At 40.2% G+C, this 26,070-nt stretch overlaps 1 protein-coding gene across 1 annotated transcript in view; it reads right to left on the minus strand.

The window, feature by feature from the left end:
• PHLDB2 (pleckstrin homology like domain family B member 2) overlaps positions 1-26,070 on the minus strand; it is a 59,282-nt gene that overhangs the window by 21,506 nt on the left and 11,706 nt on the right. The window contains exons 3-9 of the mRNA XM_054391424.1: positions 24,749-25,132; positions 22,359-22,502; positions 21,348-21,485; positions 9,620-9,748; positions 4,704-4,859; positions 3,270-3,380; positions 2,453-2,542 (exon numbers count right to left, since the gene is read on the minus strand). Of these exons, the coding sequence (XP_054247399.1) occupies positions 2,453-2,542; positions 3,270-3,380; positions 4,704-4,859; positions 9,620-9,748; positions 21,348-21,485; positions 22,359-22,502; positions 24,749-25,132 (1,152 nt within the window). The remainder of the gene's footprint in view (positions 1-2,452; positions 2,543-3,269; positions 3,381-4,703; positions 4,860-9,619; positions 9,749-21,347; positions 21,486-22,358; positions 22,503-24,748; positions 25,133-26,070) is intronic.

The raw sequence follows: 26,070 nt of genomic DNA on the forward strand, positions 1-26,070 counted from the left end.
GATAATCTGTTTGCAAAGTGAGAAGGTGTTCAAGGGGCTGTATTTCAATTACTCTATCAGCGCACTGACATGCCGGTTTGTATACTTCAGCTATTCAGTAAGAGAAGCCACAGACTTCTTTTTAAAAATGCATAAATTTAGCAGTGATCACAGAAGGCAAGTTGAAAAAACCCACTAACTTCCTATCTGTTAGCATATTTTTCACTGTAGTTATTACAGTTATTTCAAGCGGATGCACAATTCTTGAAAATTAAGATTTATGCTGTATAACCACAGCACTCTAGAAAAAAGAGGTAAATCTTAACTCTGGTATTATCTGATTAACTATTAAATGAGAAGGAGATTAGATTATATACTGAAGTTGCCCTTTCAAAACTTGTGGCCATATTAGTGTAACATATAGTTGAGCGTGAATAAACATGATATGTAACCATCTTGCAGTAGCAGTATACTGGTAACCAAAACTTGGCAAGTCTATGAATGCAATATTATATTCATATTTTTGTAGAGGATAAGAGCACTTTCACCATTCTATGAATCATTCAGAATCAAAACTCCAATGAAGATTCACTATGCGCTTAAGAAAAAATAAACAACAAATGCCTGTGCTGTGCATTAGCTCAGACCCCTGTTACATTAGATTAAAAAAAATGAGTTGAAGTCAGATCAGGCATCCAACTTATTTTCCTTTGGTCAAGGCTGGACTTTCAAACAGCATTGATTTTCCTCACTTATTTAGGTGCTTGGATAAGCATCCTGCATCTTTACAGGAGGGCATGTTACTCACTATTGCTGTGCATGCAGGGCATAAGCTGCAGGATGGATGGCAGAGAGTTACAAGTGTGTGCTTTGCTGAGGAGGGGCTGGGAAAGTTTGGACCGTGTGGTGAAATTAATTTCTGCGTGCAGGCAACTTGCTTAAGCCTGTGTGCCATTTGGTGCCTGATTTTTAAAGGCATCGAAACAGAGAAAAATTAAACTGGACAAATATAACATCTGGAAAGGAATACCATTTCTTTTACAGGACAGAGCCTATGGGGACACTGAGTATGAAATGGAAACCCCATACTGTTTCCTCTCTCATTTGCCTTGGAGTAAGTTCTAGTTGACTTCACTGAAGTGAACAGAACAGCACTGCCGGATAATCCATTTCAATAAAAAGAGGTCAGGCACACTTAATGTTCTTGCATTGTGGTTAGACAAACTATTATGTGGATTGGAAGGTAAAAATCAGAGATAGAACCCACTGTCTGGTTAAAGAATAAACAGACATCTCCAAATTAAAAAAACGAAGCTTACACTTGCCAGATGTCCTTGTGGGAGGTCAGATGTCCAGGTCAGAACGCAACCTAGGACACTGAAAGTCTAAGCATCTGCAACATGGCTTGCACTGAGGAGAAATGCTCAACCCCCAGTGGCATGTGCTGGAGTCCACCAGGTTCTTGAAGGCCAAATAAGTAAGATCACATCTCCCAGGTACTGAAAGGACACGTGGTTGATTTAGACTTCAAGAGCCCAACTTCCCACAGTGACACCTGCATCATTAGATGTGGCAGACCTTGATACAAGTAGATCTGACAATTCCAGTCAGACCTCTTAAGCAGAAGTTAATGAAGCAGCCATAGATCCCTGTCAGCGTGTTCTAAGTGCTAGAATTTCCACTTCTCCATTTATAACTTTGTGTTTATCTGCAATTTGCAGATTTATTGAGTCAAATCAAGAAAACAAATCTTTGTTAATGCTAATATCATATGTGCTGAATGAATGTTTGCAAGGGGCTGTGGCTTACGTGACACTGACCTTGCTCATAGACCTTGCGGCTTAAAGCGCTACTCTCAAAGCTATGAAGTCTTGGCAGTTGCACGTAAACTCTGGGTCTATTTGTGCGTTACCCAAATTCACCCAGCTTTTGTCAGCACAGAAATATTTGATGTCTTTACTCTAACTATTCAAAGCAGTTAGATAAATAGATGAATAGGCATCTTACAACCACAACAGTGCTTTTTAAAAAGATCAAAATGTGCACTTGTCATGCTTTACTGAAGAGCCTTGGCACAGAGGCAGAGGAGGCAATGGTGAAATCCACAGTGCAAAAATATGACTGAACTCTCTTTGTAGTTGAATAGAGTTATTCTTGGACCTTATTCTTTTTCCCTTCAATGAGGTTTAATTGTCTGTTTTGAGAAAAGTAGACACACACACACACACACATAAGCCCCACCATTTTTCCAGAGCAAGAGATTAAGGCGATACCAGTCACACCATGGAAAATGTCAAGAGAAGCTATTTTTGCTCATCCATGCATTTGGACAAGTCCATGGAATAGCTTTGCAAAGTAATTTCACCACAACTCAAAAAAAAAAAAAATAATAGAACTTCACTAAACACTGAAGTGCTTTTGTATGAAGAGTTATTAAAAATTACTTAAAGTCAAAAGCCATGAATCTCTTTACCTCTTTCAGACTGTTGGGACTGACAGGAAATCCCTTTCCTCCAGAAAGCATGGAATATTTCTTTTCCAGATTACAAAGATTCTCTTTTTCCTGTTAAAACCAGATATTTTATGTGAAATACCAACTATGTAGTGAAAACAAAGGCTAGCCATTTTCTTAACCATATAAAAAACCACACTGGGATAAGGAGGCTAGAAACTGCACAGCAGAGCTTCAACTTCATCCATTTACTGCCAAACTGAACAAAAAATATGAGGTACTGAATGAAAAGACAGTGAAAGACTTTATTTAATAATCACAGTCAAACCAAAGAGGTCTTGTTTCAGCATTTTGAAAATACTGATTCTGCTTAATAACCTACTCATGATTTCTCTTAATATTAAAAGTAGAGCCTAAAATGGACATAAGGGTTTCATGCCAGCTTCCTATTAACCAGGTATTAACTGATGTTCAGTAGCTTATCTGGCAGCCTGGTATGGGCTATTACAAGCCCAAAACTTGAGCTCTGCTCACAGTTCCAGCATCAACACAAGACTGCACAGGCTTCTAGCTTTGGCACCTGGGTAGGTGCCTGTGGTTGAGTCCTCTGAAGGGGGGCACCTCTAAAACCCTCTCCATTATCATATGACTCTCAAGAAATCTGCTGATTAATTTAAAAAAAAAATAAAGGTTAATGGATACAACTAATGTTTGACACATTATCACCTATTTGCCACCTTCTGCAGAAAGGATGTTTTTCTTGTCCTCTAAGTTCTTTTATTCTATGAATGCTGTTCTGTGACAAGATAAAAATATTTGAAAGGCAATAGATACTTACTCTTTGCAGCATCATTATTAAGTTGTTTTTCTCTTTCACAAAATGATCTTGTTCTCTTTGTGCTTGTTGGACAATATGATTGGCTTGCTTTTTGAGAGCAGAAATCTTTTCCTAGTATAAGAAGAAAATAATCACTGTTTACATCTATTATTTTTCAAAGCACAGCCTGCAGCAAAGATCCTGTTCATGAGAGTTCACTCGTTTATATGAGTGAAGCAGTGGGAAAAGAAGTTTTTATAAGACAGCTCTACTGAAAGAGATAATTAAGTAAGATTTGGACAGTAAAGAGACAATTTATTCAAGAGATGAAACAAAAGAACAATTGCATATTCTTTGAGAATATGGTGACTAGCATCCACATACTGGACAGAACTGGTTTACAGATGCAACTCCCAATCTCTAAAAAAGTGGCAGGTAATTGGCTTGAAATAGGACATAAGCAACTGATTTTAAAAATTATTATATTTTCTTAGTTTGTTGTTCTGTTACTATTTTAATAAAATAATTTAACATCAGCATTAATCATGAGCAGAAAAATAACTGTAGTTTTGTCCAAAGTGTACAAATCTGTTTTCTTAAAGGAGAAAAGACAATGTTTTGGTACTTTTCGTAGCAAATAAAAGGGGTTAATTTCATACACAAGTATACAAACAGAGCATAGAACTTTATTGATTCAGTTCCTTTGGAGACGTGTCTGATTTGATCTGTGTGGAGTATTACTAGGCCATCGTCTTTGCTCTGCTTCAAAAGCTTTTTCAAGGAGGAAAGCTTTGCAGGTTTGTACTGGGTTTGGGCTGAGCTGGAGTTAATTCTCTTTGGAGCATCTTTCTAGTGCTGTGTTTTGCAGTGCTGTAGCTGGGTGTTGATAACACATCAGTGTTTTGGCTACTGCTGAACAGAGCACCCAGGCTGTGCTTTTCCAGCATTTCCTCGCCCCAAGAGTACACTGAGGGGTGGGCAAGGTCTTGGGAGGGGACACAGCCGGGCCAGCTGACCCAAACTGGCCAAAGAGGTATTCCATGCCATATGATGTCAGCTCAGATATATGAACTAAGTGAAAGAAGGAAGTGTGGGGATATTCGTCCGTGATGTCTGTCCTCCAGAGAAACTGCTACACATAGAGCCCTGCTTCCCGGGTGTGACCGAACACCGCCTGATGATGGGAAGTAGAGAACAACATCTCTCTTTGCCTTTGCTTCCACACGTGGTCTTTTGCTTGTGCTTATCATTATTATTAAATTGCTTCTATCTTATAACTGGGTTTTATTATGTTTTCCCCCACTCTCCTGTCCATCTAAGACGGGGAGTGGTAGAGCACCTTTGGTGGGCATGTGGCCCCCACCCAGGGCCAAACCACTGCAAGGCTGGGGATCCATTTCATCTCCTTTTTGCTCAGCAATGAAGAACATATGAATGGATCATGAGTGCTTTTACCTTTCTACTGACAATGCTACGCTGGTACTCAGCTACTTCACGCAGGAGCTGCTGTGTCAGATTTTCTTTCTCTTCGTCTAATCTGCTTTCATGTTCAAGTTGCTGAAATTCCAAATCTTCAAAGTGTTTGCTTTCTATATCCAAAATATCAGCATCCTAAGAAAAAAAAAAAGGTAATCATACTGTCACTGAGACCATAGTACACATACTTCCAAACACACACAAAAATCAGTCTAAAATGGTATTTATGTTTCTCATACAACAAGAGCTCAACACTTTTAATGACTTACTGACACATTAAGAGTAAATAGGACTAATCATGATTTTGATGCTGATTTCTCCATCACTCCTACTGTGCACCCCCTGTGCTGAGAAAGGTGGAGCACCCACATGGAGAAAGAGCTGTTTTGCAGCACTTTGAGCAAACTGAAGCCTCCTAAGCAGTGAGCACACCCTGGCTAGGCAGATAACTCTGCTGTAACCAAGCCGTGACACCACCAAAGCCTGAGCCCATTTGGTGAGGTTGTCACACGCCAAACTAGGAGAGCATCTGCTTACCAACTGCTGTGACCCAAGCTTTGAGGAAGGGCTTGCAGGAGGTTCTTTAGAGATAGCTAAGGAGTTAGGTGAGACAAACTGACACCAAAATGGCTGAAAAATCAGACTGATTAATAACACAGTCGTGCCAATCACTTCGATTATACAGTGGCTCTTAAGGCAGGTGAGGCCAGAGAGAGAGGGGAAGAGAGAGCGCGGTGAGATAAGGCCAGAGGTAAGAGGAGGAAAAAAAGTGTCAGCACTCTGCTGGAACTTGGAGTTAGTGCTCCCAAGTATTCCCAGTGACTGCTGCTCCACCTTTGTTTGTGCAAGCTCAGCTGGAAAAGGTGTGGGCACTCATTGATGTCTGAGCCACAGCATCCTGCCCCAGCAGCAGGCTGTCACAACTGCTTGAATGCAAAGAAAGGGGAGCAGAGAAATAGTCTGAGACAAACTTGCATGGCAATGCAGCTTCCACACCAACCAGAAAGGACAGAAACTACCATCCCGGTCACACTGGAGAGCTGCACACTGAATTAACTAATATGGCAATACACACTCAAATGAAGGAGTCTGAATTGCCATTAGAATTTCTTCAGGTCTAGCCCAAGTATCAGCACTGTTTTTATTAACAGCCATACAGTAAGATAAGACAAAAGATAATGTGGAGCTGTGTGCCATCAGCACACTGCCATCCACTCAGCAGTGGTGGCCAACATCAGATGCACACTACTCAGCCAGAGGCTGATCGCAGACCACTGAACTGGAGCTGGCATTGCTTCCTGTGCAAAGACACAACTAAGGACCTAGTCTTCCACCCCAGCCAGTAAGTGCATTACTGCAGAAAAAGTATCAGTCTACTTTTCCGGATTGCCCTGGGCCAAGGCCAGGCCAGGTTTTGTCAGGAAAAAGTGTCAGAATGAATGCTGCAGGAAAGACCTAAGAAATGAAAACACACCTGCCTTCTGCTGAGGGATGATGAGATAAAACTTAGGGTGCTTTTCTGCATAAGAACTGAACACTCATCTTTCTCCTGGTGCTTTTAATATTAAATACTAGAGCTCACTAAAATAGGCACCTTGTACATAACTCGTAACACAAGAAAAATCTATATCCTGTAAGCAATTTCTCATTTCACAGTAACAGAATCTTACTCCTTTTTCTTTTTTCACCCCAAGGCAAAGGTTAGTGACCAAGGTAAGCAGAGGGATCTCTATAAAGGCACTCAAACCCAGCCTTCCATGTACCAGGGAAAGACACAGGATTTAGAAACTGAAGAATCCAAGTTACTATATGAAGTAGCAACATCTTTCCATTATTCTCCAAAGACGTGCTTTTCACTTGTAGGAATTAGTGAAGAGATCAAAAGCAAAGGCTTGGGCTAAAAATTACAAGTGGTTACCTACAACACAGAAATGCTTCAATCAAACCAGCCACATTCATCATTCAATACAAAGACAAGGGCTTCATTTGGGCCATGAAAGTCAACAAATTCAGGCTATTTTGTACCAAATCAATTGCTAACGAGGCAGAAGAACAGACTTCAGAGAAGGCAATTTATAGCCAGAAAGGCAACTGGTAGCCAGCTGAGCTCACAAAACACTATATTCTTTGTGAGATGCATTACGGAACCCTCATAACTTTCACAAGGACCCTACTCATCAGTGTAGCATTTGTAGGCAGGTAATTGTCCATGCTGTAGGTGATGGCTTCCTGAACCTAGTACTCCTTCCTTTTTACTAAAAGAAAGTGTACTTTATTACACCAAGTATACTCCCTCCCTTTTACTAAAAACTATAATCTGTTAATAAACAACAGACACAGTCTTCCCATGGGGCTGTCTCATCTGTAAAAAACATGGAGAATTTTATTTGAAGAGAATGGTAAATTCCTAGCACGGAACAGGTCTTTTCAGATCTCTGCAGGAATCCAGGCACCTATTCATTTACTCTTACCTCTATAAACCCAGGCACATGAGACCAAACAAGCTTTGGTGCTTTCATACTAACACTGAAGGATGGAGTGTGCTCATTAACTTTAAATAAGCCATCAGCAAGACCAATACTTTCTCTCAGTGCCTTCTGCAAGCCCTCAGGTTCCAGCAGTCTCCAGTGAAATGTCCCGCTTGCCCAAAGGGAGAGAGTATTTTCTCTGCAGACACAGGAAGCATTGTGTCAGCTGTTCACTGCCATGTCCAACCCAAACCCCAGAGCCACCCTGCAGCAGCTGGTGGTGAAACTGGCTGCCTGCGCCCCTGGGCACAAATTAAGAAGTTACTGAAGTACTGGAGATGAAGCATAAGGGAATTCATCAGCTTCAAACCATCTGTGTTGTCAGTAGAGTAGCACCACATCACCTGCTGCAGACGCAGGTATTTAATCCTGTACCAGGCTTATTTTGGGGGAAGAAGATATTTCCTCTGTTTTGGGTAGGACGCTTACAGTAGTTTCATAGGTGCTGCTATACTCCATAACCATGTGAGATCTACTGCACATTGACTCAGTGACAGCTTCTGCTGTGTGGACCACAGCAGCTGCAGCTCACAGCCAATGCAGCTGGCCTGGAATAATATGCAATGGGACTAACCTGACACTTCACTGCACCTCCACTTTTCAAGTTTGGTGCTACTTTGACATCCAAAAATCACTGTTCAGACAATTCAGAAGAAATGAAAAGAATTTAAAAACCAGAACCAAACAGATTTCTAGGAGCCTCTTAGTGGTCAACAGTGAAAAGGGATTTAATAGCATCCCACAGTAACAGGACTGCAACTTCTCATGAGTTAATACCTTAAAGTTTGTGACTGCAGAGAAAAGGCTCCCCTTCCTTTTAATATGTATTATATATTAAAAAAAAAGTAACTTACAAAAAATACTTAAGTGTCTCAAAACCAGCAAACTTCTTAGCACAGAAGAAGCTAATGTTATCATTTATGAAGTCAGACTTCTTTTTCTCTTTGAAAAAAACAAAATTCTGCAAATAACTCAAAATCAAAAGTACATTTCCTATAAAGCAGAAAAGCCTTTTTTTTTTTGGCATTGCTATTAGAGCCCTTATGCCTGATATAAGCACTCAAGCCAGGAAAAAAAAAAAATCAAGTTTGACTTTCAGATGGCTTCTGTGATACTGATGCTTTGAAAAATTATTTCCCCCCCACCTTAAGTCAAACATATAAGCTGTAAAAACCACTGTCATGGGTTAAGTTAAATATTTGCTGCTGTTATTCATACCATGCTGCCCTCATGCCAGCTTCAAAATGAAAAGTGCTGGCTGGAGCAAAGTATCACAGGGCTTGAAGTTCAGATTGTAGTATGGAAGGATGCCTGTTCCGGTTGCTGCTTTTGGGTTCTGGGTTTTGGCTGTTGGCTCTCTTCCATGGATATGACAGCAGGACAGGGAGGGATGGGGGAGTAGCTCCCTGGCTTGGGTTTTTAGCTCGCTGCTTTCCACTTGCTCTTGCTTTTTGCTGTGCTTTTTCTGCAATAGGCTAAAGTAATTGTGTGTTGTATTTTTATTATCTGATTTGCTCAGTTAACTCTTATCTCAAATCTTTATCTCGACCTGGAGTTTTTGTGTGTGTTACTTTTCCCTCGTTTCTGTTTTGGGGGGAAGACAGGTGAGTTAACCCATTTACCATGTGTTAACCTGTTACACTCTCTTAACCTTAATGAATACTAAAATCTTTCCAGAGAAAATTACTGTACCTACATGACAATATTGTAGCATTTTTGGTTACAGGAAATACAAAATAAAATCAAGTTGCACTTAGACTGTAGGCAAAGGTTATTATAGCAATGTGCAATTGCTGAAAACATAAAAATACAAGAAAATAAAGCTATTTTAATAAGTAGCATAATCTTCAAAATTAATTTTTAGAAGCACAGTTCAGGCTAACAGCTCAGTTACGTACTGAAGAAGAAGTCATCCACATTTCACTGAGACAGCCACTTACAAAGGAGAAGTGCACAGCAGGATGGAACACCAGTGGCTGTGAAGTGCTGCTGAAACGGCTGATCCCCTGACCAAAGCTCAATCCCTATCCCTACTGTTGCTCACACAGCTAACAAGCTATGCTCCATCATCCAGCTAAATATCACAACAGCTTCCACACTACCCAGCAGGCCTAAGATGCTAACTTCAGGCAGATGGCCCAAAGCTTTGAAAACATTCAACACAAAATGATTTCTAATCTGCCCATTTGCCACTGTGCACATTATCTGTTACAAGCATTCCACAGAAATACCATAACCCTTGTGACTATTCACAATTACAAGTTGCAAATATGGATACTTGAAACAGAGTATGTTAAAAATAAATAAAAAGAAGAAAATCAACAGGAAAAAAAAAAAGTGAGTGCAATCTCAAAACTTGCTACTGACCCTCTTCAGCTGCTGCTGTAATTGTTCCCTCATGGACTCAGGGCAATTATCAAGCTGCGTCTTCTGCTCGGAGTAAAGCTCCTGAAGCCTCTCTAGTTTTTCCCTCTCAGCATCAAGTTTTAATTTTTCCTGAAGCATGAACCAGAAAATAAACACAATTACCTTCAAACCCAAGCAGTTGTTAGTGATTATGATAGTCTGTGGCAAAGCTTTAACAAACAGTTGGAGCATGTACGTCAGAGACAGAAATCTGTTAGTTGAAATGCAGTGGTGGGATGTGAAATGATTAAACCAAAACATTCATCATTTTAGTGCAGTGATTCATTCTCTCCCTCCTCACTGTTCTGCACCCATGCCTGGATGATGCTGTTAAAGCCCACTGCCCAAACACTCATCGCACTTACAGACACACATACAGAACCGTTAGGGGTTGGAAGGGACCTTGAAAGAGCATCTAGTCCAACCCCCTGCCAGGGCAGGATCACCTAGAGCAGGTCACACAGGAATGCATCCAGGCGGGTTTTGAATGTCTCCAGTAAAGGAGACTCCACCTAGTGAAAAAAAGTAAATAAATGAAATGGAGGAAATTGTAGCCATGCTAGTGAAGTGATTGATGAAGGAGAGAAAAGAGAAAATGCAAAATGGATGGAAAATTACTGTAGTCTGTCAGTGAGGGGAAAATGGATCTTCCCAGGAGAATAAGTCACACACCTTTATGCCCTTGTACAGACAAGTACTTTTTGCAAGCAGCGAAAAAAATAAAGAACAAAACAGAGATTTATAAAGAACGAACTCTGGGCCAGGAATTCCTGTTGCAGCAGAAACACCAAGCGATTTAGCAAATTTGCTGCATTTCCTGTGTGACCTACTCTATATGATCCTGCTCTGGCATGGGGGTTGGACTAGATGAACTTTCGAGGTCCCTTCCAACCCCTAACATACTGTGATTCTGTGAACAGCAACCTCTTCTCATTGACCTAAGGGGACTGCTCAACCTCCCTGGTCTTCTCCAACTAGTTCAGCTTTCCTGTGGCTTCAAACTGCTTCTAGGCTAGGATTAGGGGTAGTCACATTAGGGTCATTAGTGTGAGGGGCTAGGGGTTAGGCTTAGCCTTAGGCTCAGGCTTAGGTTTAGAGTGCAGCCATGAGGGCTAGGGGTCTAACTACCTCTAACTCAGTAGTTTACTTTCCCCCCTCAAAAACTTTTAAATCTTTGTAATAAAATACTACATGATTTACTGTACTGTGATACTGGCTGCAGATCACTTAGATCTACCTTCTAGACTATTAATTTTTCTATGAAACAATATTTGAGAACCAATAGATCAGAGTGCAAAGAATTTTTCCAATGCCTTTTACTTTCATCTACATTGGCCAACATAACAGATGCATTTTCTTCAGCTGAGCAATTAATAACTGGAAAAAACAAAATGCTTGAGATGCCAGGCATAAATAACTAGCAATGTCCCTGAAGCCCAGCTCTCTGCTACCTTCTAGAGTCATATTAGTATAGTTTTCTTCTCCTGCTTCTTGTTCTGCAGTTACTCACCTCCTCTCAGATGGTCTCTAACTCTCCTTAATACTAACCAAATTAATACTATCAGCCCCAAAATTTCAGCTTATTCTTTTGGATGCTCCAAGAACAGTTGAATTCTGTCACAGCATCCACTTTTTATCCTCTTTCTGATCCCAGCTATTAATTAATACTAAAAACAAACACGTGGCTCAACAGGTGCTGTGTGATCAGGCACTTTGTAGCACACATGGCACATGCCATAGAGAAGGAACTTCTTTTAGCATTCAGTCCTTGGCATTTCAAACTGTGGGACAGTCCTTCCCTAAAACCTTCTGTGTGTTGATCTTGACAAGGTTCTCAAACCTTCATACACAGTGGAGGCACATTTATCAGTTGCCTGCTTCCTCTGTGGTTTCACCTCCAAATCTAGTAAGATAAGGGGCTGGAATTTCTTTTTTCCCAGTATTTAAAAACAACAGCAGGAAGTATTCTCATTCAAGCCCAATGACAACCAAATTCCCAGCTCTGTTACTTTCACTGACACATGCAGCTTTCCAGCTCATACAATCAGATGTTGAAAATGGTGAACGCAAAAGCTTTTATTTTTTTAAAAGCTTGTAAAAATGAGTAATTGAGCCAGCGTTACCTGAACTTCCTGTACTAGCTTCTGTCTGACAATAACAGCAATAGGGCTCGGAAATATGGAGGAGGTAGCGTGTGCAAGCTGCACAATGAGGGAGTAGCATGCAGCTCTTGAGAGGTCACCTCTAGACCTTTGTCCCTAAGGAATCCCATTTGCTGAATCATCCTTTCTTCCAACACAAAAGGTAATCTATGAATAGACTGGGAGTAACCCTCCTTGTAAACCTTACTGTCTATTTAACATCCAACCTATGGTCTGCCACCTTGCTTTTCACTTTCCTTTTCTGCTAATCTAGCAATCTAAAGCAGCAAGGACTTCTCTGACCGTAGCTGCAGTATCATGCCTTTGAAGCTATTAATAGCTCTCTAAATGTCTATGTGCTGCAACAGCCATGCTTGTTCATTAATGAGCAAGTCAAACCTCCAGTGTGAGGAGCATAAAGCTCCCTGAGAATCCTGCCAGAGATATTGTTACTTCCCTCAAGAAATTAGAAATCTGTTCCTCTGAGACTGAAAGTGATACTCATCTGGTCTATTTATAGCACAGGAAGAGCTAACATCCCCCCAGACTGGCTCCCTTCAAGACATGCACTCTTCACAGGAAATATCCCTTTCAGCAATGAGAAGCATTATGTGTTTTGCAGCTGTGGAGGTTGAGTTCTGACATCTCTGGCTGTGCAGTGGTAAAGTCCATTTAATTCACAGTAATTTGACAAATAAATGGATGCTCAGATACTTTTCATACAGTCTCTTCTACAAATGGATCAAGGCAAGTTCTTTTAGGAGGGAAAAGGCTAATAACTCTTCCAGCAAAGTACAAGATGCAGCTGAGGTAGGCCTACAACTGACTGCAGGCTGTTTGCTTAGGAGCAGGCAGTGGCAGAAATGTCACAGAACCTGTGTGCTCCAGCTGTTCATCCTCATTTAACCACATCATCTTGTACTTGCTAACTTGTCCTCTGCAGACACCTGCTTCCCAGCCCCAGTGCTGACTCTGAAGTTGCATTAACTGCAGTCTGCCTGAAATCTCAACAACCTGTTTCCAGATAAAAGAAGTAGAGCTCAGTAACGTGTAACATCTGGCCTTAGCCTACCGCCCAACTTGCCCTGTGGTCTGCCTCTATACATATGTTAAATGAATTTGTGGTCAGCAGAATACAGAGCAGGACTGCCTTGGTGTTTGGTGTTGCTGGGACACAGCCTGGATCAGTTTTGAGGGAATATGTGAGTATTGTGAAGGATGGCAGTAGAAAGAATTGGCTTGTGACACTGTCCACAAGGAGCTCAGACACAGGCTATCAGCAGAGCACCCATGGTATGAACACAAACCATAAGTGATCCACATGGGGCACAAAAGGAAATCTAATTTTAGATCTGGTAAAACTGATTTGAAGGTGAAGAGAATAAGAAAAAAAAGAACATATATATCCAACACATCTCATAGAGGATGAGGACACAGAGGAGACAAAAGGACAGTTTTAAAGACAATTGTAGTTCCTAGAAGAATGGGAATGACAGAAAGAAATGAGACCAATCACTTCAGTGTTGTCTCCTGTGGTTAAGGATACCTTATGCAAGATTGATACTACTGCTTAAAACCCTAGCAAGTCCCTATGCTCCTTCTGCAGGAGTTCTGCTTTTCAGTTTGTCATTCATCACAGTCTGCTACTGCAGGCAGGCTAAAACTGTGGAGCAGCATGTGTCTGCATGTAAATGTGCATCATAAACTGTCAGAACTCTGCAGAAGTAAGTGTAAGTAAATGTGGATGAAACTGAAAAAAGCTTCTCAAAAATCCAGTCAAAAATGCAGGGGGAAAGACAGGGGACATACGACACCAAAACCCACAAAAGCAAGAAACTTACTATTTTTACCAGGTCACTGTGAAATGGGTTGTACGGATAGGTGAATTGGGCTCACTCTACAACATTCCAAACCACCCCCCTAACCCCACCAAAACACAGCCAACCAAAATATCCCCACCAACCCAAAGTACACATTATTTTCAAAAACTGCAAAGAAATCCACAAGCCATAAATGAAGAAAACCTCTCAAAACCAGTAAATGCCTTGTCTTCTAGCAGCCTCCTCTACCTCAAATGTTCCACTCTGAAGTACTCAAGAACCTTCTCAATCCAACTCCCCTGCAAATTATGTTTAAAGTAGCCACACCTCATTACCCACATGTGATGGTTTTAAGACTATGTTTTTAATTTTTCTTCACAAAGTTCAAGCAGAAAGGTGAAAGAATGTAAATAAATCACAATTGGGTGTAAGAAAGCAAAATAATGAATATTCTAAACATTTCCATTGGAGAGAGAGAAATATTTAAGAGTCAGTACTCAAAACAAGGTACGGGCAGTCTCAGTCTGTCTGTTCTGCATTTCTCTTCTGGCTGGAGGTAAGACACACACCCACATACTGACCTTGACAAGCTGAGTTTAACAAACCTCTCTGCTTCTTGGCTTTCTTCCCCTTTGCATGCTTGCTCTGGGAAGGAGGGGGGAAGAAGCATGGCCCCTCTGGGAGAAGGGGGCTTTGTTGTGCTTTTCTGTTGATTGTACCTATTTGTAAATGTTATGAATAGTGTATATTTGTACATAGCCATTGCATTTCATTATAGATTGCAGTTTTGCCTGTAAATACAGCTTCATTTGCTTCCAAACTGAGTTAGCCTGGTCATTGTTAATGTGGGAGGGGGATTCCAGCCCACCACACTGTAACACCACACCAAGCTTCAGGCTTGCACACCCTTGTTTCTCAGTATGGAATCAGCCAGTTTCACAGCTCACACAGGACTCTGAGAAATAAGAAGTACATGCAGTTCTTTGTTCTGTTCAACATCTGATCTTCATGATTTCACCTCTAGCCAAACTTTTTTCTTTTACACTCCAAAAGAAAATCCCCCTTCCTCTCCAAAGTAGCCTGCTGCCAAAGCCAGAAGTGGAGGAGAAAGAGCAGACTACAAAAATGATTGCTTTCTACTTGGAAACAGTGTGATGCTACAGAATTTGCCACTCCATAAAACATTTTGGAGAGTAAGTGGAAGAGCAAGAAAAATTACTTGAACAACTTGCTGACAAAATTGGGCTAACGCTCACCATGGATTTGTTAGAAAATAGTCTGCCCCCTAACAGAAAGCAGGCTAGGAAGAGTTATCAGCTCTTCAGTGGTTACTGGCTGAAAGGGGCAAATAGTATCAAAGTGTCAGACCTCAGGCCTATCAACTCTCCCAGCACTCCCACAAACAAGCATTTCCAGTGCCATGGCCAATACAAACCAGACTGCATACAACTCTAACCAAAAAAGCACTGTTGAGATGAAACAGATCCTCCTGTGCATAAACTATGTATGCTTTTCATATACAGATTATTCTTCCCTGCATTCCTTGACCACTTGCAGGGCAGAAGCATAAAACTTGTCATAATTTAGTGGTCTGTCACTAAGTCCCTGTGGGTTTCATGAAAGAAGCCATTAAGAGGAAAAAACCCAAATAGAATGAGAGAAGTTCTTTTCACTATATGAGTGGTAACTAATTTATTATGATTCTATGATAATAGACTCCATACAGTGAAGGCATCTGTATAAGAGATCTCAATGGTTTTGTTTCACATGCATGCATAAAGCTAATGTCAAAAAGCACTTAAAGTCAGAGTAAGCAATTCCACTGCTGTAATTAAAAAAAAAAATAAATCACAATAGGAACAAGTGAATGTGTGCACCTAAGACAACTAAAAATTTTTTTAACGTTCTAAGCTCATTCCTCAAACACTGCCATGTATTGTCTTAGTGAACAGAGGGGAGGCAAAAGATTCTAGAGCACTGATACTTCATGAATATAGAAGAGGAAATAATAATCCAATGCAAAATAGTTCAAGTGATAAAATTAAAGTCCTGCACAGCTTTCAACATCCAGATGACAGGGTTTCTCTTAGCAGTACAGCCCATTCTGCTATTTCCCTCATAACTATTTCAAAAGAAAGCTTGTGAATTCAGATTTTCTTCCTTCAGTCTTCATAATGATCTTTTTCCTCATTTATGCTCTCTCTATAATATATTTGTATAGGGATATATCCAGTGGATGCATATATTCCTCAGAATATTTCATCTTGTGAATTTTGTCTCAAGGAAATTACTGGTGTTATAGACAAAACTCCTCCATTTAAAACACTTGCTTGCACCTTGCTAAACTGGAATCTAACCAGGAAGGATTTAAAAGGCTATCAGGCATAAAAAAAAATTCCTGAATTCGTATTTTGAATCCAGAAGAGAAAGAATTGGAGAGCAGTAGTATATTTAGCTTTCATTGCTAGTGTTCCCCTTCATGTGGCTCATCAGACAGCTCCTCTTTCCTTGACTCAATTCTTGCAAGTCTTTTCTGTACTAATTCAGCAAAGAGGTCAAGCTTCAAATATTTTAGCATGTCTGAGATATTCTGTTAATGACTGAAAAATATTTCCACAAAAGCTTGCAGACAAAATAAACGTATTAAAAACCAGCAACAATAAAAAAGAGTTATTTGCTGCCAGCTGCTCCTGATTTCTGCTCTTGAAGAGGGACAGGAAACCTGGGTTAATAAAAGAGTCCTAGAGTACACACTTCCCCCACAACACAAGGCAAAAGTCCTCTAGAAGAAAAGGAATAACTTCTCTGTCTTACAATGCAGTCTAAACTTTTGCATAAAAAATTGTCATAATAATTTGAATAATAAATAGTCATAAATAATTTGCATAAATAACTGCCAAATCTGCCATTTAGCTATGATTATCTCCCACAGCACTTCTGTCACTCATCACTCATTTTCAGGTGGTCCTGTTTGTTCATGCTCTCTGATCTGATCTTTCACTCACTGTGGTGTTACTTTCAGTCTCACGCTTTAACTTGGAAACATTAGGCCTGGCAAATAATTAGGCATCCTTCTCCACATGCTGGACTGTATCTTTGAAAGCTACACAGACTAAGGAAGTATGAAAAGAAAGTACTTCACCAATCTGGATGACGTCCAGTTTCTTTATAGATGAAAGTCAAACCTGAACCAAGTCTTGTGGGCAGAGGGTCACTGGGAGAAAGTCACAATTGTGGTCGGACTCGATGATCTTTGAAGTCTTTTCAAACCAAAACAGTTCTGTGGTTCTATAAACAGCACCAGGGACCTGAGGTGCTGTTCCACTGGAAACAGCAGCGTCATTACTGCACACCTACAGACACAAGTCACTACTGTGGTAATGACAGGGAGCCAGGCCTGGATGGCAGGGAGATGGTTTGCCTGCTTGCTTGCTTGCTTGCCTCTGGGTACTGCCCAGCTTGGCTCTCTCCAGAGCAGGCTGCACTCACTCTAATTTTGTCAATATCTGTAGCAAAGCTCTTTCCTGGGGAGCTTCAAATTTTATCTATCAAAATTTATTACTAAACCATCCCTGCCTAACTGGAGCTTACAGTTAATAGCTTAAGTGCTGCTATTCAGGTATGAAGTTGGTCATCTTTTTCTGTGCATAAAACCAAATACATAAACATGGTAGTTAAAAAAAGGGGAAAAAAAGTTAAATAAACAGGACAATTATAAGTTGCTCTCAAGAAGGATGGCCACGGAGGTAAAGTCAGATGTTCCTCTATACATTAGCATGATTTCCAGCACAGCTGAAGGCATGGGCTATGTCAAACAGCTCTGGAAGCAGCTACCCCAGCCAGGTCAACTGAATTCTGCCAGGACTTGTACCTGACAGAGATGCACCACAGCCAGAATTATACCAAGTCCTACAATGGAGCTGAAAGGCTTTGTAATTTTTTCCAAAGAGCAATGTGATAGTTTTAGGCTATGCCTTTAAAAATTTTTCACAGATCTTGAACAGAAAGAGGTAGAATGAAAATAAATCACTATTGGGTGTAAAAAGGAAAAAAATGTTAACTCTAAACAATCCCATTGGAGAGATAACGGACTTCAACTAGTTGTACAAAACAATCTCTCTCTCTTTTGTCTTCTTAGCTCTGGGAGGTACTAACTTTGTGCTGTGCTGGCTTCTGCTTGACCTTGGCTGCATTGTTTTGGCTAAATCTAACATCATAACCCTCTGCTCTTTCATCTTGTCCCTTTGCATCCAAGAGGGTAAGGAGGGGTGCAAGGACGGGGCAAGGAGGGAGAAGCTATTAGCTCCCGTGGTGTTTGGTCAGGGGGGGCTCTTGCGCTGTTTATAAATTGTAAATACTGTGTATTTTGTAACTATTCATTGCATTCCATTGCAGATTGTAGTTTTGCTTGTAAATACAGCTTCATTTGCTTCCAACTCACAAGCAACTGCTAATAGCTCTTATTTCCAAATCCTAATCGCTTCATTCCTCCCATTGTGTGTGGTGGCACACTCACAAAAGCAAGAGAAACACTTTCAACTCACCACACCGGTGTGGGCTGCATTTTGTCCCCCCACCAATTCATCCATTCTTCCTCACCATGAGACCTGCCAAGCGTTTAGGCAGGGCTGAGCACAGGCCTCAAAGGAGATCAGAACACAGCATACCATTGTAACATGCAAACCCTCCTGCTAAACCCAGTCCTAATTTACAAGCAAGGTGCTGGGACACAGAGACATTGTGCCACGGCAAAAGCACACTGGCACAGCCCAAAACTGAACTCACAACTCTCCTTTCTGCCTTCAAATATGTTTTCCTGTCAATTCTTTTGCCTTGCAAAGGCTAGAAACAGGAGCTTTAAAGCTTTGCAATAGTTGGCAAAAGATTGATGAATCATTAATTCATCTTAATGAATTGTGCACAGGGTATTAAAAAAATAATTAGAAATAATATATAAAATGACTGAGTAGAAGTAGTACAAGAGATTCCACCTACACTCTATTCAAAGTGCATATCAAGGTCCAATAACTAGGTTGTAGTTTGTGATCTCTCTTTTAAAGAATTTCACAAGTTTTTCAAACAGGTGCCTGGGTAAGGATGAAACACAACCAGGCAGTGGTTCCTGTGAAACAGGTGCTGAGGTCAGTGGCAAATTCCAGGAGACACTTAAGTCAGTCCAGAGACAAGTGCCATCATGTACAACACTACCACCCCACCATCATTTGTGAGTTAAATTAACTCTCCTTCTCACCTCAAAACAACACTATGAGGTGTAATCAGATATCATTCCATTACCCTGACAGAAATGTAATCACTGTCCAAGAGACAGGGAGGCCAAACAGCTTCTTGCCAGGGAGCTCCTCCAAAACCAGGACCACTGGTATTATTAAAGCTAAAATATACACGCAACCAGAAGAAACTCTTGGCAGTGTGTGGACACTGGGGCGGTTCTTGCAAGAAACAACATAAAAAGTACCATCAGCAGGTTGGGAACAACTGGCCAAAACCTGAGCCTTAATTCTGTTGAGTAGGCCATAAGTTTCAAATCATTTCAGTAAAACGGACCACCTACCACCTTCAACTGAGCACCCCTTTTCTGGGAAGTTTGATTCTGCACTACTACAGAGCCAGAGCTTGCCTGTAGGGCTGTAGGACCTGTAGGGCTGCAATCTTAAACATACAGACACACAGATTGAGCTTCAGAAAATGCAGTTTAGAAAATCCAGTCAGCCAGAACCTTTATTTTTGGACATGGTCTGTGCCATCTCTTTTGCTGACTGACACTACTTCCTCTAGAACTCTTCATCCATCACTTCATATTTTGCCTATTCACAGAAGCTTGTCTCACAGTTCTTTTTTTAAACTTTCATTTTATAAAATGCTTTCAAACATCTTCTACAACACAATCTCTGGGCTCTCTTGAAGTTTATTTCCACAAAGATAATTTCAGTATTAACCAAGTTATGGCTTTAAGTCTAGGGCATGCACTCATGCAGGGTATTTGTTTGGTTCTTAACACGAAGGAGAAGGCAACTAAAAATACTGTAACTGATCTGATTAGTGGTGTGCTTCATACTGAAAAAAATATTTTGAGTGAACCTGCCTTTTAAAATAACAGAAGTGCTTACTCTGTGATGCTTTCCAGGCTTTAGTTGAACTGAAAATTTAAACTAGATCTCACATTTTAATTTTCTGACTGCTACATGTAATATTCCATCATATCATTGCAAGCAAAGTTAAACAACCTACAGGTTTTAGAATGATTTCCATTAGTATCATTGAACTTTGAGGCTATTAGAGAACAAATACAAAAGGTAAAAGATTTTTTGAATTTCCAAAGACATCATTTGTTATCATCTACTAAACAAAGCTTCTAGCAGCATCCTTTTGGAGAGTATCTGCTTGTACTTTATCTGCTGTTACTAACTTTAAACTCATCTTTATACTACAAAGCAGGCATGAAACACATTTCATGGAAAAATTAGAAAGTGACCACAGGCAACACTGAAAGCTGAAGGATCACTGAGAGGTACACAAGAGCAAGGAAAAGTGCAGGCAGGAAATTCCACTAAAGTTCAAGCTTCAGCTGAATGCGCTCTGTCACTTCACAGGGTAGAGAGGTGGGAGCACTGATCTCCTTCCCAGACACAGGCTTGATGAGTACAGCCACAAAAGAGCATTCAGGCTCATTATAGGGCAAGAAGAAACTGAAATCAAAAAGCTCAGAATAAAACAATGCAAGCTGCAAGGTGTGAATTTGAGGGAAACTATGGAAGAGCAAAAAATGCTCGTCTAAGCAAAAGCAAACAATGCTGAAGACTTCCAGATATATTTTGGGGAGAGAATAGCCAGAGTATTTCCATGAGTGACAGGTTTAAATTATGAAGTAGAGGATGAAACTTAAAGAGGAAACATTACTGGCTGGAAGCTCTGGAAAAACTTCCTGACCTTGAGATATTATTGTCCATGGAACATCCTCTGGAGAAGGTGAGCAGAGAGCCTGAGGGAGGGAACCAGTGCTTCCTGATTTGAGTGGGCACAGCTTTGTCTTGCAGACCTTTTGCATTTCTGTACCTAAATTTTTTTTTATGGTGCTATCCTACTTTGCAAATACATGCTGATATATATTTGCTGCATATTTGAGAGGAATTAAATATCTGGCTGCACAGGAGAACTATTTAATTCTTTGAACTTAATCACTGAATTTTCTACAGTACTATAAATGTCAGTCAGTAAACAAAATCAATGTAATTGCTTTAAAATTACATACTTGACAGATGTCTTATATGTCATTGTACATAAAAGATAAAGCCATCTTCTGAAACTGCAGCCCTCTTTCATTCTAGTCCTTTGCTGAGAAATTATTTGTAAATTAAAAAAAAATTCAAAATATATAACTTACAATGGAAGGTAGTAGAACATTACAATTAATGCAGCTCTTTTTAAGCTACAGATAACCCAGGTCCAAGCCCTATATGTATTTCTTACTAATCAAAAATATTGTCACTAATATTTGCACTGTATTTTTTTGTCAAGCATACTTTGGTAAACAACATTGTTACAGGGAGATGATAGTGAGACCACTATTCTTTTCTACCATACTTATCAAGTAAATTTACCTATAGACAGTACTTCATAAAATAACTTCCATCAATATATTAATCACATACATATATTTTGAAGATCCAGGGGAACAGAGCACACAGCTATCTAAGACAGCTCAATTACCTTTGTTTTTTCACCAATAACATTTCTCTCCAGCTCAGCTATTTTTCTGTTTAGATGATCCAGTATTTCCTTCTCTTTCAGCAGCTCTGTTGTTTCAGATTTCTGTTCCCCATCCAAAAGGGCACATTCCATATCCAACTAGGAATACAAAACATTTTTCAGAAGCAGTCCAGATTAAGAAGATATCTTGATACACATTATTTTCTGGGGGGAGGGGGACTGAGTTGGTGATTATTCACAAGAGAATTTTTATTAAAAAAAAAAAAAAGAGAAAAAACAGAAGAAAAAAAGAGAAAGTGTTACTGCCACAAAAAGTAAGTTTAAAAGAGATGAATCTGAGAAAAAGTAAAACTGCAATACAAAATACTAAAAAGTAAAGTCCAAACCAACTTTAGTTTGAAGATTCTTTTTTCCAACACTCTTTTCTATCTCTGCTCTGTGCCTCCTCCTGTTATGACACCACACCAAATCCCTGTGCCCAGGCTCCGTAGGAAACCTTCTGGAGCAGCTGTTTCTCTCCTGTTGCTAATAATTGGAGCAAGCTCAACCCAAATTCCTGGCCAGCTTAGTCTGCAACTGTGAGATTCCAGAAGTCCAGAGGGTGCCAACAGACCCTTGCCACTGTAAAGCCAAGGAGGTTTGAAAGGAAGTTGTCTCACTTCCTTTCTCTTTAAACAGTCACAGGAGATACCACCATAAAACTCCCAAGTGACATAAGGTATTTAGATCAATTGAATGACCATTAAACAAGCAAGATTGTTCTAATTCCACTTAGAAGTATAATGGTTACAGCGGGGAAAGGCTAATTAGAGCATCACACCCATCTTCCAATCAAGGAAAAATAACTTTCAAAGTAGAAGACTGCCAGGTCCTTGATTCTGTGCTTAATCCTGGTGACAAAAAACAGAATATGAAGGCTAGATACATCCATGAATTCCCTATGTCCTCGCTGAACCCGTAAGTAGACATACCCAACAAGCAAGACATTTAAAACCAAAACATATTTCATACCTCTCTTGAGGATTCATCCATCTGATCATTCAAATCTTTGATCTTCTGCTCAAGTTCTTCCAAGTTATTTAGTATTGCTATGCGCTCCTCTTCCAGTCGACCAAGTTCCCGCCCTCTTTGCTCATCACTTGTACATTCTGGTATCTGCAGTTGCATGTTACAAGAAGTTCATTAGAAAAAGAGTTATGTTCTGTCTTTTCTTCCCCTTTTCATATTATGTTAATTTTAGACAAGTACTGCATGCTGGTTTTCAATCTGTTACATATTTCATATCTACTATATTGCTATTTCTATATTTAGAAGGTATATAAGAGAAATGAACATGATAATTCCAGGCACTGGAAGCAAATACTACACTTAACAATAAATACTATTAATTCTACGTAAATTTATTAAAACCTAACTTTGAGACTTCTTTGCATGATAAGCTATTTAGGTTGTAAAAATCCAATTTTTGCTTTACAAAAATAACACAGAGACATGAAGATACTCTTAATGCAAATTTCAGATGCTCATATAATAAAAGCCAGGAGGTAGGTTAGGACAATTCTGTAACAAGTCAGTAAAATGGGCAGTGTGTACAAAATAAGGACAAAAGTTGGTTCTGTCTCCCCAGTTAGCTCTGAGGAAATAATGCTTAATGATACTCTTTTTGTTGCCATTTATTTACTGGATAACCATGCCAAGAATCAAACATTATTAAGAAAATATCTGTAATCTTGTGTCAGCAAAGATCAAAGAGCATTGAGTTTCAAATGTATTCTTCATGTTATCTGACCCCAGGGGCCTGCAATCCAATTACTTTGCTAAGGCTGCTCACTCGTTGTCCCCGAACAGAAGGAAAAATGGGCGGCACGTGCAGCTTCCTGTTAACCCCTGGGCCACACAGTCTTGCTCAGCAGAGGGTCAGCTTGGCTAGGGAAGGGCTACTCTGAGAGCAGGCATTTTATCCTGAACAGGTCTGATCCTGGGAGTTTGAAACAATGAACTGTGCTTCACTGACACAGCTGCTTGTTACTGCTCTTCTCAAGGTTTAGCAGAATACCCTGTACAATGAATGAACAGTATTCCTCGATTAGCAGTAGTAATCCTAGCAGGAAAGCCTCTTTTTATCAGGTGTCTTGCTTGAATAATGCTAAAACCACATTTTGAATTTCAAGTTTCTAATAAGCATTTAAAATAGGATCTCTGACTTGAACAAAGAAAGCCACAAATGGGAAAGAAACGCAAGACCAAACCAACTTTTAAGGGAAATGTCTTACTACCTTTTCAACACAGAAAGGCCAAGTAAAGCTGTAGTAGCACACTTGGCCCAAAGTACTTTCACACCAAAAGACTCAGCAAATTTCCAGAGCGATACCCCTTTATAAGACAAAATGTTTTCCTATCAAACTGCTCTCTTCTGTATACACACACACATTTCTAGTGATTATAAAGATAAGTTCAGCAGAGATTAAATACAATTCATGTTAGGCATATACTCATGCCGAAGCTCATACATAGTGTAAATAACAGTAAAAAGGAGAAATACACAAAAGTATTTCAAAGGTGCGAATTTGCTATACAGAAACCTGCTTTCATGGCTTTTCTTGGTCTTACTGTGCTCCTGATTCTAACTCTTGAGCACAGTTATTTACCAGGCTGCCTGTCAGCAGGATTTGCAGCACTGCTGCTCTGGCACACCAGAGCCTAGGCACTGACCCATGAGGATGAAAGGCCTCTGCACCAGAGTGGAGGAGGCTGCTGCTGCCCTAGCTGAAGGAAGTTGTTACGAAGGCTGTTGCTCATTTTTTTCGAAGGACAGTTTCCCTTCAGGAATGAAAAGAGTGGTGTGAAGTACAGAGGAAAGAAGCTGCAGCTCAGAGCTGGGTTAGAGACAGGAGGCTGGCTGCCACTGCATGCCCCATGAGAGGCAACAGCTGATCTGTCAAGTGGCACATGTCCAGCTCTGAGAGACAAGACAGGACAGTGTCTTTGGCTCAGGCAACTCCTTTTCAGCTCCTGTGCAACTGTTTCAGTTTGCCTATGAGAAAAGCTCCTCTTACAGAAGACAGGAGTCTCAGGTTGGGACCAAGACAGCAGAGCATCCCTTCATGGTGCTAAACCAAGTGCCTGAAACCCTTCTTATTTAAGGAGCTATAGCTGTTCAAGCAAATCTTTCTCCCCCAGAAAATCTTAGAATTCCTGAATTGTACAACCCTCTGAAGAAAACACATTCCAGTAACCAATAGCTTCCACAGAAAATTAATTCATTACTCACTGGCTGCTAAGATGAGGCCTGAGATTAATCCTCACACCAAAACCACACCAACTGTGGCCCCTGCCAGGACAACCAACTCACAGTGGAGGGCTTCGAGCAATCAGTCCTGGATTGCACTTGTTCCTCCTACCTTTGGTGTGATGCTCAGGTAGGAGGACTCAGGGGCATCCTTCAGGAAGCTGGACACAGCAAAGGGTGGAGGCCTGGCGCTCTCGTCTAAGTGGTCATCGGCCCTCGGCCCTCGCGAGGAGAAGATGGTGGCAGTGCCACGGCTGTGGCTGCTCAACTCTGAGAAATCCGAGTCGCTGGCTGACGACTTCAGGTGGCCTCTGAACCTCGGCTCCAGATTCATCTGGGAGTCCTCAAACACTGAATCCTCGTCAGACAGCTGAAGTTTTTCGAGTTCTTTGTTAATTTTCTGAACATCAGCAACTGTTGTAGCTGCAGAGGGGTCACTGTCAGGTTTGGAGTATTCTGCACACAGATTGAGGATTGTCTCCAGTCGCTGCCGCTCCTGGTTTAAGAAAGAGAATACTGCCCTAAGCGTCTCATGTCAGCTAAAGTAAAGATGAAGTTTAATTAAGTTTGCTTTTTTCTTTTTTTTTTTTTTTTTTTGGAGTGTATCACTAAAGTCCTCCAGTTCCATAGATGCCTTCAGTACTTAGAAATAACAAACAGATATTCATAAATAAATTACAGCACAAAATGAAGAATCACTGTTGATGTGGAAGAACTGATTAAAAAATTAAAAGTACATTTCACAGACATGAATAGATACTTAAATAAGACATCCTCTTATTTATCTTTCAGATGTAGAAAATTTCAGTTTTGTTTATTCAGGCTGCTGTCACCATACTCCATTTCTAAGTACACATGTCCAGTGAGTTCACTGTATAATTCACTGATTGTCCCACTTCACACTTACGCTATACTCGTGCTAAGCTGCAAAATATCACACACAGTTTCCATGAACTCACTCATTCCTGACTTTCTTGGATTTTCTGTTTTATTGACTTTGATTCTCTGGTTTAGGAGAGAATTAGTCCACATTTTGAGATAGTTTTGGGAGAATAAACAGAAAAACAAAGCATCACATCTAAAATAGAACACATGTCAAAAGCACAGCGACAGAAAAGTGAAGGAAGTCTTTATTTACCGGTTAACTCAATTTCATACTAACATTTCAGACTTAAGAATCTGCTAATTTGACCTAACATTTAATTTCCAAAGGATTTCTAGATCTCTGTAACCATTTACAAAAAATATCAGAAAGTTACATTTAATTTTAGTGTATGCATCACTTCCTTACAGGAACGTAAGATTAAATTATTTTACCTTTTCATTTTTAAGAGATAATGCTTTTACATAATTTTGTGTTTCTTTTGCTAAGTAGGAAAACAATGTAAATGCAGAATAGCTTACCATAAGCCTATTGAAAATGCTGCTGGAAAA

This window comes from Indicator indicator, chromosome 1, assembly GCF_027791375.1.
Source record: "Indicator indicator isolate 239-I01 chromosome 1, UM_Iind_1.1, whole genome shotgun sequence".
NCBI lineage: Eukaryota > Metazoa > Chordata > Aves > Piciformes > Indicatoridae > Indicator > Indicator indicator.